Source organism: Mizuhopecten yessoensis, unplaced genomic scaffold (assembly GCF_002113885.1).
Source record: "Mizuhopecten yessoensis strain PY_sf001 unplaced genomic scaffold, ASM211388v2 scaffold10987, whole genome shotgun sequence".
NCBI lineage: Eukaryota > Metazoa > Mollusca > Bivalvia > Pectinida > Pectinidae > Mizuhopecten > Mizuhopecten yessoensis.
Genome location: NW_018408821.1, coordinates 986,739 through 1,000,352, shown reverse-complemented (window position 1 = coordinate 1,000,352; position 13,614 = coordinate 986,739). Strand labels below are relative to the sequence as shown.

The window sequence follows — 13,614 nt, the reverse complement described above, 5'->3', positions numbered from 1 at the left end:
CTTCACTCTTCTTGCGATTCAAGCGTCAAATCAACCCAAACAAGCGAAGTGTAAAATTAAAAACAGACCGAAAAATTCGGAATTCGGATATATTTTGGGGGAGATGTAAAGAAAGGTTTTTTGTTTTTTTTCGACTTCAGATTTTAAGTGCGGTAATTCCCGAAGAACTATTTCTCAAATCGATGTGGCCTTGGTATCAACTATCTCATAAGCCGGAAACACACTTGTTTTGTTTACTGTTATATTTCTCGAAGTTTTATTGTGTAAGGCATGGGGGCCTTGCGCATTAATTAAAACAAAACACATTGGTGAATTTCTGATCAATTTTTATCCTCAATGCTACAGTACTTCGTGTGTTAAAAAACGTAAGGCTGGTGTTTTTCAAGGTTCTGTCCTGGGTCCGGTTCCTTGTCCCTCTTATACAAACAAGGTAACTGACCATGACAACCTTGTTTTTCCCACGTATTCGCTGATGATACATGATACATTTACTTTGCTTTTTATCTCTGTGTCTTCTTAAATGAACCCGAAACTACTAAAATGTACCAAAATGATATCAAAACATCAAATCTGGATAGAGTAATGTTCAGTCTTATTAAAACTGAAGCATTAGTTATTATATATTAGATTCGAAAACTCATCCAGAATTAGACAATAATTCACATGGATATACATGTATGGGTGTGCATGCATATGTTTGTATAAATAAGTAAACGTGCTTTTTTATTGGTTAATGAAAAATATTATCGATCCTCTAGCTATCTCTCTCTCCTTTTCACATTCAGTTATATAAAAAATATTTATATCTAGCCATTTTATAAACATTGTACGTTTAAAATTATTTTGAAAAAAATAATTTGATTTTCTTTCAGATTCTTGTAATCTGTGCCCAATCATTTTACTGTATTTTTGGCAATAAAGAATGTTCAAATTAATGTTTGAGCGAGAACAGATTATCTCTAGGCCTAGTGATTGTATGTGAACAATGAGGTCATCCGAACAGGGACCGTTATCAACACTCCTAGCCTGTGTGGGCCAGCAGAGGTGACCGTTCAGGAGCCTCGGGACCTACCTGATGTAAAACAAGGTCACAGACATTAACTGCCCATTACAAGCCTCTAAATGATGAAGGTATGCATATTATGTGCAAACATTTGTATGATCTGTCAAATTCCAAGTAATTTTGTAACATAAACCAATGATCCATGGCGGATGTGACGTAATTTCAAGGTAATTGCGTTAATCACCCCCCATATTTTTGACGTCAGTTCTTCCTGAATCTCACGTGAATAATGAGGTGAAAATCCGATACGGATATATTTTTTTCATTTCAGTTTTCATTTATTGAATATTTTAGCTATATTCTATCGCACGTAATGTTGATTTGTGAATTACAACTCATTTTAATTATTCCCTGTCAAACAGTATCAAGTAAAGAGTTTATCGGCCAGGAGTAGAAACGTAAACAATGTAGATATGATACAACACTTTAACACGGTCAAGTAAACACAACACACACAAAAAAGGAAAAGTACACAAAAACAAGAAACAAACAAAACAATAATTCATGCAATCAGGATTTCAGCAAAGATACATTCATGATGTTTATTTTTTGCATGGAAATCTTTTAACGACACATGCATTAATTGTTTTGCCTATATTTATAGTCTGGACACTTTCGGTTTGACTCGGAGTCAAAATGAATTATAACGGGCATCAGTTTTTTGGTTTATTGCTTTGTTTTTTCGAGAGAGAAAAAATCGGGCGCAGCTATGATCCTTTGATATACTTATCGGAGCATTCAGTGATCTTTATAAATCTGTTAATCTATCCACGCTGACAACAAAAACACATGTATCCATATGGAGAAAAGGTGAGAAAATATTTTACTTGGAAACTCCATAAGTATTTTTTGAAGTTATTGGTAGATTTTGTTTTAATTTACAGACCCCAGACTTTCTGAATTAGACAAATCATTTACAATACTACCGTTGTTCCAGGTATATTAATTTGTGAACCGCTCTGAGACGACCTACGAACTATAGGTTGTGATAAAGCGGTATAAAAGAACCTCGAATTATTATCATTATCATTATTATATGATATACAGCGTGTGTCGATTGTATACGGCTAAATGTATAGTTGGAGTTCATTGGCATATTGCTTATAGGAAATTAAAAGAAAAGAAAAGAAAAGAAGGCACACACATGTAAATGAATAAATATATGAATGCACAAATAAGTAAAAAAAAACAAAAAACACAACACTTCTGTATTTTAAAAACATGTATGACAGCCGAAACTTAGAAACCAATTCTAAAAATGTGTAAAATATTGACAACGCACATTACGTGGTTTCTTATATTCACGCGCATCATAAACATCACAGGAGAAAGCATGTACATGTGTAATTTCATCGAAGCCCGATCATAGGCCACTGGTGATCAATGCGTTAAATCCTGCTAGCCCGGGGCTAGTCTGACTGACCGGGATGCTATAAGTCATACCTGCGCGTCTTGCACCTGTCCGGTTTCCTCTGCCCGCCTTTTGTCCACACTTGATTAATGTAGAAATTGTTGACATCCGTATCAAGGTGTCCAGCCGGTCTAGGATAACGTGACCATTCGTTGGAACTACCTCAGCCGGTCAAGATGCAGAAATCTTTAGTGAACCTCTTTTTTGCGGTATGTATAACTATAAACTATTTTTTTAAATTCTATATTTATATCGAATGTTTCATTATGTTAGTAAACTTGTAAATAATAAAGTTTACGCTAAAAATTGTAATACATATGTGCATTAGTAGATAGTTTTATGCAGTTTTACCTTGCATAGCTTATAATGTTTGTTTCAGCTTTTCATTTATTTATTGTGTGTCAAAATGACATATTGACTCGGATACAAACGAACTGTTCATACGGATATTGTAATTTCAAAATCATTGCATACCAATCGATTTTTGTTAGAAAATGTTAACTGGCATTATCTGTATATATTTCTGTGAGAGATTATGAAAAGTCTCTATGTTTTCAGCGGAATATTATAAGAAATTTCATATACAATGTAACTGTTAACCATTAAATATTTTCCCTTGGTCTTATTCTAAAAATAGTTGATAATTAGCGAGAACCTAATCATCATTAGGTCGGCATCACAAACCTAAACCCGAGATTGGGAGTGATCATAAACACCTATAATGCAACTACCGTAGTTATAAGTAAAAACGGTGAAACACTTGTATTACATTCTATCAGTTGACATATTTTGCTATAAAAGGACAAAGACGGGGTCAAAACCCTAATCAATTTCCCGGAGTGTCACACATCGTATATCACGCTGGTCATAATTGTGGTCAGTCCTGTCCATCTCTGACCGCCTCGTGTGGAATATTCGTGCCAGTAAGGTAATGCAGCGACATATTTTCCCTTATGAGCAGACGATAAAACACCAATATAAATATAGCTTTCTGATACAGTCTATCAGTAGTCATTGATTCTACATACAATTATATACTATGTCCACACCCATTCCTACAATATTGGTCCTCGCCTTTTTTATAATAATTCACAAACCTGATCGATAAAAATGACATCGTTTTATGTTCATTTACAAAAACGAATCCAGATATACCACCCGCTAGAGTATCAGTACAAACTAGCAGCGTTTCAGACGCTAAAGATATACGCTAGAGTATAAGTACAAACTAGCAGCGATTTAGACGCTAAAGATATACGCTAGAGTACAAACTAGCAGCGATTCAGACGCTAAGGATATACGCTAGTGTATCCATACAAACTAGCAGCGATTCAGACGCTAAAGATATACGCTAGAGTATCAGTATAAACTAGCAGCGATTTAGACGCTAAAGATATACGCTAGAGTACAAACTAGCAGCGATTCAGACGCTAAAGATATACGCTAGTGTATCCATACAAACTAGCAGCGATTCAGACGCTAAAGATACACGCTAGAGTATCAGTACAAACTAGCAGCGATTCAGACGCTAAAGATATACGTTAGAGTATCAGTACAAACTAGCAGCGATTCAGACGCTAAGATACACTCTAGAATATCAGTACAAACTAGCAGCGATTCACACGCTAAAGATATACGCTAGAGTACAAACTAGCAGCGATTCAGACGCTAAGATACACTCTAGAATATCAGTACAAACTAGCAGCGATTCAGACGCTAAGATACACTCTAGAATATCAGTACAAACTAGCAGCGATTCACACGCTAAAGATATACGCTAGAGTACAAACTAGCCGCGATTCAGACGCTAAAGATATACGATAGAGTATCAGTACAAACTAGCAGCGATTCAGACACTAAAGATATACGCTAGAGTATCAGTACAAACAAGCAGCGATTCAGACGCTAAAGATATACGATAGAGTATCAGTACAAACTAGCAGCGATTCAGACGCTAAAGATACACGCTAGAATATCAGTACAAACTAGCAGCGATTCAGACGCTAAAGATATCCGCTAGAGTACAAACTAGCAGCGTTTCAGACGCTAAAGATACACGCTAGAGTATCAGTACAAACTAGCAGCGATTCAGACACTAAAGATATACGCTAGAGTATCAGTACAAGCAGCGATTCAGACGCTAAAGATATACGCTAGAGTATCCGTACAAACTAGCAGCGATTCAGACGCTAAAGATATACGCTAGAGTATCAGTACAAACTAGCAGCGTTTCAGACGCTAAAGATATACGCTAGATTATCAGTACAAGCAGCGATTCAGACGCTAAAGATATACCTTGAGTATCTGTACAAACTAGTAGCGATTCAGACGCTAAAGATATACGCTAGAGTATCAGTACAAACCAGCAGCGATTCAGACGCTAAAGATATCCCTTGAGTATCTGTACAAACTAGTAGCGATTCAGACGCTAAAGATACACGCTAGAGTATCAGTACAAACGAGCAGAGATGCAGACGCTAAAGATACACGCTAGAGTATCAGTACAAACAAGCAGCGATTCAGACGCTAAAGATATCCCTTGAGTATCTGTACAAACTAGTAGCGATTCAGACGCTAAAGATATACCTTGAGTATCTGTGCAAACTAGTAGCGATTCAGACGCTAAAGATATACGATAGAGTATCAGTACAAACTAGCAGCTTTTCAGACGCTAAAGATACACGCTAGAGTATCAGTACAAACTAGCAGCGTTTCAGACGGTAAAGATATACGCTAGAGTATCAGTACAAACTAGCAGCGATTCTGACGAGCTAGATATAATTATGATTTGTTTGCGTGCAAAGCTGTGTCATTTAAATAGAACATAAATACCATACAAAAACAGTAAAATACTTTTATTTACATTTTCTCTGCCTCTTATGTTCTTTTTTAACTTACCATTTATATTTAAAATTTAAAATTCCCGCCTTATCGACTTTTGTTGCGTGCTGATTGGCAAACAAAGTAGTACTTTGAAATTTTACCAAACACTTCAATTTTATTCCAAAATTCAGTATCAATACATAATATGATATTTCTATATGGTGATTTAAGTTTATCAATAGAAATCTGAGCTGAAAGTTAGATTTGAAATTGTTTTGATTTTCCCATGGAACACATTTCGCGCATGGATAAATACAGTGAACACCGTAAATCCGACATTGCCCTCCACGAGGGAGTTATTTTTGGAAGTTAAATCGAACTTTTTTCTTTGCTCATTTTGTGAAGAATCCAGAAGTGAATTTATTTGTTGATTGTATGGGAATCTGACTACAGTCGGTAGATTCTATAACAGCCTCGTTATTTGACATGTCGTCAGAAACTGAGGTAACCGTGGCAGCGAGACACGTGAAACTACAAATGACATGTCTGAAATGTTTATGTGTGCTGTGACTCTGTAACATATCTGTCAGTAAGTCTATAGAATATGTATTTCAGACATTTGTAACGAACCCCTGTTGATCAGTGCAGTGTAGCAGACGATATTTCTGATAAATTGCATGAGCGTTAAAATTGTTTCCATTGCCGGCATTGATGATTTCAACCAATGTGCGTTTTATACGATATTGCAGACCTTGGTCTTGTTTTTGTTGTAATAAAAGTATTTTTTATTTTATTTTCATTTTGCACATAAATTTACAATGACATTGTCAAGTTTCACAATGCCCAGCGATATTTCAGCAGCCGTCATGTTTATTTACATTGGTATTGTAGTTCCGGTCAGTGTTGTATTCATACGCTAAGAACTGTCTCTCGTGATGCATGGTAATTAAAGTCCCATTAACGACACAGCTTTCAAAGAGGCTATATAGTGACAATGCCATGCAAATGTAAATATATATAAATGTTATCCTAATACTGCTGTTTATACAATAAATCATGATTTTCCTAAAATACAAATTTTGGACAATAAATGGTTAGTAAAACTTAACCAAGAAAAAAGGATCTCTGTTTTAAAATAAGTATGGAAATTATACCAGGACATTTCTATTCAACAACTATGATTGACATTTAAGTAGCAAAAGTGAATGCAGACATACATTTAGGAGTATGCGTTTCCGAAACGGTGCGTGGAATATTAATACATATGGGAGGAAACTGGAGCACCCGGAAAAAAAAACTCGTGGTCGGCGGTTGACCCATACATTTTCACGCCCGATCGGTGGATCGAACCCCAGTCGTCTTGATGAAAGGCGAATGCGCTTTCCACTGCTCCACCAGACCACTCATCTAAAAAATTGTGTCCGTTTTAATTATTACAGAAAACGATGCACATTGATATTGCCGAAAATGCCACAATTGGTGGAAAACCATCTTCAAAGTATCATTATTGGGTGCATATATCCGTATATCAATTGATAAAATCTGAACATATCATCGCCGACAAGGTAATAAGGAAAACGTTACTAAGGGACACAAGTAGTAAATAACAATCCACCAACAGAAGTGAACAATGTTCAAACGCAACATAAATGTTCTCTAAAATTTGAAGCTACTTTCATGTTAACTAAATTAATTTTACTAATTTACATATTATAATTACGCTTTCAGATTGTTTGCGGGGCTACAGTTGCTTCCGCGTTTCATTTACAAAGCGATCCGTCCCAAATCGCCCGAGTGTGCTCGGTAAGTCTATTTCTTGGTATCTATTTTAATAATATGATAAGTCTTTTTTATATCTCTTGCTGCTATTTCAGAGGAAATGTATATTATTTTGGTGAAATGTTGAAAAAATCGAATGTGCTGTATTATTTTGGTGAAATGTTGAAAAAATCGAATGTGCTGTATAGGGGTTAAGCATGTTATTTATGTTGATATTGTTTGAATAAACATAAATATAAATAACCTGTATCATACTTTATATTTCTCCAAATACAAGACAAGGACTCAGAGTTTTGTCATGATGCTGTTTTATACTTGCAATGTACCGCCTAACACAATGTACCTATATCGGCTTCGAATCAATCTCTCAAATGAACACGATTTTGAGGTGCTGTTCTGTTAGCATTTTTATATTAATTATACACATACCAGAATAGTAAACATGAGAGAAAATTTTAAACTTGTGAACAAATGTTTAAATAAACACAAAATACTGTTGAAATTCTTATATATAATAATTGAATTGCAGGGCCGAATAAATCAGATCTGCCAGTCAGCGGGGATGAGATGCAGAGCAAATCAAGCGTTCGATGCCGACATTCCTCACGCGGTCTGTGATAGGCTGAACGGCAGGACACGTGGTATCAGACGTAAGAAACGTTTTTCTAACACCTTACTCCAGACAGGATTATAGGGGTTTTCCGGAATCGGAACAATGAAACTTGAGGAAGTTGCTTATTTCTATCATGACATTTCTTTTCTTTTTATGTGTACACTTTGACTTCGGTTATAAAAGTCTGCACAATCAATGCATTTCTGACTAATCTGACGTCAAATGATATTATTTTAATTTGTTTCTATGACATATATCCAAACCAACAATTAGAGACATTCCTCCGTTTTTGTTCCTAAAACAAAGTTTGACCGGTTTTTTTTATGTGTTTCTACAGCGGCCGCCCTGTTAGCCAGACAAGGGAGAGGGGGACAGCGTATAGGCGGACAGCGTATTGGGGGACAGCGTATTGGAGGACAGTTTGGAGGAACTTCAACAAACATCAGACGAACACGAGGCTTTGGAGGAGGAACAGCTGGGCAAGGTGAATATTCACTATGGAGTTTTTTTTAATGGAAAAAAATTACATGTCAAAGAAAAAAGAAAACACTGTGCGTAAATGCGCGCTTTTTTATATATACATAGACACAATTCCCCATAATTAAAAATTGCCGCGTTTTTAAATTATCGTTGGCTGGTACCAAAATGTTCTTTTTTCATTTTTGTCAGGAATGAATGGTCAGACATTTGGTGGTCGGTTAGGACGTGGAATAGGAAATGGAATGACCGGAGGAATGACCGGAGGAATGACCGGCGGATTAGGTGTCAGGGGTGGTATGGGAATGAATGGTCTTGACCAGTTCGAATTCGGAGGACAACAGCGAGGAACCGGTCTGGGAGCTGGAATTGGAGGACGTCAGTTTGGAGGAGCGTTAAACACAGGTTTAGGGCGTCGTCAACAGTTTACCAGGGGCTTAAACACTGGACTTGGAGGAGCCAGAAGTAGCAGAGTAGGGGGGACCGTTATGAACCGTCAATTCACCACTGGTGGTGGAATAAATGGATTGAATGGTGGATTAGATAGTGGGATGAATGGGTTGAATGGTGGATTAAATGGTGGATTAAATGGATTGAATGGTGGATTAAATGGTGGGTTGAATGGTGGGTTGAATGGTGGATTAAATGGGTTGAATGGTGGATTAAATGGTGGACTAAATGGATTAAATGGTGGGTTGAATGGTGGGTTGAATGGTGGATTAAATGGATTGAATGGTGGATTAAACGGTGGAGTAAATGGATTGAATGGTGGATTAAACGGTGGAGTTAATGGATTGAATGGTGGATTAAACGGTGGAGTTAATGGATTGAATGGTGGATTTAACGGTGGAGTTAATGGATTGAATGGTGGATTTGATGGCGGACAAACCGGAGGACTGTCAGGTGGATTAGGAAATGCTGGAGCAGCAACTAATTCTTTTCAAAGTGGTGGACTCGGCGGTCGTCAGTTAGGAGGGTCGCAGTTGGGCGGGGGATTGAACTTGGGACTCGGAGCGTCTTCGACGCAAGGGGAATTCGGCAGTGTGGGAAACACTGCTAATCAATGGAACTAGAAAATCCGACTAACGTCCCATCATCCAATTTCGTCATCGTTTTGAAACATTTCTATTACTGCCATCAATGAAAACCGTTATCACATTTCAAGAAGAAGAAGAGTGTCGGTGCGTGAGACAAGGGAGATAACTCTGGCATACCTGCACTTATCATTTCAAGCAACATTTTTGTAAAGATTTAAATATTTTGAAGGCACAAACGATTGCCATTTGTGTAGGAATACACATTCATAAACGTTTATGTTCCATTAATGTTTTTGTGGATTATTGGGATACAATGTTTTTTTTAGAAACTAGTTTACCTGATCTAGCGCCTATCATCTATTTCATTAGCGCGAGGAACAGGAACATATTTTATAAAACAGCTCGACATTTTAACATGCTTTGTAAATAATATCTATCAATTTTGACATGGATGCCCCATGTACAAGCCTACATACGTCTACCTCATATTGTTTATATATTATAGTTGGAATGTGTATGTATTATAAGTGTATAAACGATGATCTAAGGCTTTCATTTGAATATCATATATAAATGTATTTTTTTTCCGTTTATGAGATATTTTTCTGAAATAGACATGAAAGCGAAGCAAAACTGAAAAGATTAAATCAATCGGGCATTCCATTGAAATATGCGTATATATTGTATTTAACAGGGAGCCATTGGATTAACATGTTTATTACTGTGCCTTAATTCCCGAAATGAGAGGTAATTTGTTTAATGACCCGTCAAAATAATGTTGTTTAGTCGGGTTATTTAATTGGATGTCACAACCACATATCGCCTTTGTATTGAGGGGTTATACTCGAGTTTGTATCAAACTATTTGTTTCTCCGGAACACATTGGAACTTTTCACGGGAAGAAGATGATACAGTATGATACAAGTGATTGTTTACAGTGAAATAAACGTACATTTTTTGTATATAAACAAATACATGTTGTCATCCGGAACACCTCGGACCTTTCTTCGGGACCGTTTTCTTTAATCGCGATCCAAACGGTTAAACCGGTTGGACCAGAGTTGTTCGTTTATGAAATAAGATCGGACTCAGTAATCTGATGCTGCTTTCAGGCGATCCTTGACAACGCCTTGCAAGGCCTGCATAAACTTTTTTCAGGTCCGCCAGGATAAACAGGGCCCTAGAAGAAGACCCGAGGTGTTCCGAAAAACTCTTTGTTTAAAAAAACGCCCTAAAAGATCACCCGTATCATACTAAAAAATGAACATATTTCATTGGTAAACATATTATCAACATGCATATAAAATTTGATTTTATGTCATTGTGAAACGTGTTTTTAATATGCATGCTGTCGTTGTTGAATTGATTACAATTTTGTTTAATTAAACCAGAACACCTATACATTAATAGTTTTTCTTCTTCTTTTTGTATTTAGTTTGGGTTTACGTACGCGTCTTGATTATACTTTACATGTCATAAGACGACGGGGGATCAAATATACATTAGGTAGTAACAATAGGCTGAAATAACCAGATGTTTTATTTAACAATTGGTAATACTTTAACATACGTCCTACAGTGGGCTATTCCGTCTTTGCGTATTGCAGAGTTACATGTATCTTCTCTTATGAGCAGGTATTGATTGTTACGTCATTTGTTTGTGAGATTAACGTCATCAAATTTTGAGAAAATTACATCGTTTTCTCAACGCGTACGTAAACACAAACCAATGACGTTACAATCAATAGCCATTGCAGGAGGAGATGTAAACGATAGCAAAGGATTTTTTTTACAGATATCGTAACAATAATTGACATCTTACAAGAGTAGCTTCCCCTACACTACAGAAGCACCACCCAACTGTGTCTAATTGACACCTTTCTTTCAACTCATCGAGTACTTATCGGTTATGATTGCATTGCTCGGTTTGATCATCCAGGCCTTGATATCATGACGTCATACGTGATTGGCTAAGCAAAAATTTAAGTCTGACATTGTCCCGGGGCCAACTGGCGTCATCCAACACGGAGATATGTGAAACTTCTCTAGATCTGTTTTCAATACATTTGCGGGTTGCCTTAGTTTGCATATGTTGATATCAAATAGAAGGTTCGTCATAGTAAATGACACATCAAGTGGTTGTATACATGAAGGCTGAGAGATAACAAGTCAACATGTCTGCATTTTCAATCATATGATATAAATCATTTACAAAAAATTATATCGGAAACAATGAATGTAGATTTTAAGAAACTTAATATAATTTGCTTATCAACGACAGTGCTGAAAATAATTTCTTGTAGATATCGTGTTCGTTTTATTTGACAGTGTTTAAGGAAATAACTTTATTCGCTGTTGAAATTGTGCCCAGTCTATTCTGTACATTTGTACATTTTGTTTGTCAAATAAAGTACGTTTGAACTTATCTACTCAACGAAAAAAAAGGAAATAAAATATTGCCTAGATCGCTAATCAAATATAATACGCTAGTGGTACACTAAGAATAGGTAAAATTTAATGCTTATCCTCTTCAAGTCCTTATAAGGAAGCAAGTAAATAAGTTATCTGGATTTGTAGGTATGGTCCTACATTTACAATGTACGTCAACAGGATAAAAGTTTAGTCATTTATATTGTTTTAAAAATGGTTTCTGATTGTTACTAATCTCGAGTAAGTATTTATTCTTTTTAAGTAGTCATTTTAGTGTTAAAACAAATTATATGTTATTATAAAAAAGGACAGCATGGAGAAATAATGGCTCAGTTTATAAGCTTCAAGTGCATAGCACTGGATTTTCGAGAAGTTAGATCTAGACTTAACTCCAATTTGTCAGTTAGCGTATGCTTTTAGATTGCGTATTTTGTTTTGAGACGTTTATGGAATATTGGCGGCTTATTAGATAATTTAGGATACATATACTGCGTTCCAAGGAAATATATTTTCCTTAATTCTTTGTGTTAATAAAATATTGATTGTGGACTGGAAAAATGCACATACATATACATTTTTATAATGTTTTCACTGAAAGTTTTATAACACATATATTTCGTGCGACCAATACAAAATACACATTTATATGTACATTTAGGTTTGAAATATACCACAAGCTATATAATATACACCTTCGTTGCAATCTAGAGATCTATACAAAGCGGAGTTTTTATTGACAGAATCCAAAACCACAAGATTCAACAAGGCTCTAGAATCAACAGTCTATCATTGGAGAACATCACGGTAGTTTATAACTAACATAAGTTTAAAATAACAAAGAAATGAAAAAAAACTCTTATGAAAGGTTTACAGGATATGGCACTTAAACAAAGATAATAATACTGATAAAAATAATAATAAGTAATAGGTACAGTAATTAAATAAGTAAAACTCCAACAAAAAAAAATACTAATCAAACAAACAGTAAATATATGACTAAAACAGTTTTATTGGATCACTCATACAAGATGCAGGCATTATTAGTTTTTCTTCAAAACTGTTAAAACTCATGAGTAAGCAGCAATTAAAACTGCTTTCAAAAATTGACAATTGAAAAATCCAAGGGAGATAACTTTGCACAGTTTTCAAAAAGATACATTTATGTATAAAATGTGATCTTATCAAGTGAAGATATATTTGATTAAATTGTAAGATCTGATATATCTGAATAAATTTCATCCCTCCCTCTCCCCCAATGAATAAACAATGAAACTCAATATATAAAATTCACAAGTTATCTCTCTTCAATATATAAAATACCAATTGAAACTTTTTTTGTCATCATTTTATTTCGCTTTAAAATGAATGACAGAGTATGAAATCAGCAAGGTACATGTATGTATCATACATATTGATATACTAATTAGTATATATTCCAACCAAGTGGGATATCAAGTTCTGAAAATGGTAAATTGACCTAATGACAAGTTCCCATCTACAGAGTTTAAATTTACCGTATCAGATATCTAGACCTGGGTATTGTAAAACATCTCGACTTCATGAAAAACGAACGTTCAAAATACTCTTGAGACATATACATCACACATGGTACAAAGGGTATACGTTTTGTTGTGCCGTGCTCTTGCCATATTGCGTAGACTATGATACTCTATTACTGAGCCAGGAGTACTGTTTTGTACTATCATACCACATCGACGCAGTACTTACTTATACAATAAAACTCTTCCTACGAGGCATAGAACTCAGATCTAATTAGTGACACGTTTTAATTAATTGGGACGTACATACCATCGGTACTCATAATTATCTTTTATTGTCTTTACACTACTTATGTCCATCACTGTAATACTTATGCCCTTTATAATTATAAATCTATTTGTTACGGTACGTTACAAATGTTATACACGGTCAACAGTTTCATAGTGAGTCTGGAATAAACTAAAATTGTATCTAGATTCAGA

The 13,614-nt window shown here is 35.5% G+C and overlaps 1 protein-coding gene across 1 annotated transcript; it reads left to right on the top strand.

Annotated features, from left to right (window-relative positions):
- Positions 1 to 2,579: 2,579 nt before the first annotated feature.
- Positions 2,580 to 10,610, top strand: LOC110464415 (glycine-rich cell wall structural protein-like). Its single transcript, XM_021519616.1, has 5 exons — positions 2,580 to 2,683; positions 7,026 to 7,100; positions 7,606 to 7,726; positions 8,027 to 8,173; positions 8,359 to 10,610. The coding sequence occupies exons 1-5, from the start codon at positions 2,651 to 2,653 to the stop codon at positions 9,237 to 9,239; spliced, it is 1,257 nt and encodes a 418-aa protein (XP_021375291.1). The 5' UTR covers positions 2,580 to 2,650; the 3' UTR covers positions 9,240 to 10,610.
- Positions 10,611 to 13,614: the final 3,004 nt, after the last annotated feature.

Bases quoted from the DNA above. Each gene is read 5' to 3' on its own strand.
- LOC110464415 (XM_021519616.1), top strand. From the start codon at position 2,651: ATGCAGAAATCTTTAGTGAACCTCTTTTTTGCG. The intron at 7,727-8,026 runs GTAAGAAACGTT...GTGTTTCTACAG, and splicing joins CAGGACACGTGGTATCAGAC to CGGCCGCCCTGTTAGCCAGA. The intron at 8,174-8,358 runs GTGAATATTCAC...CATTTTTGTCAG, and splicing joins AGGAGGAACAGCTGGGCAAG to GAATGAATGGTCAGACATTT.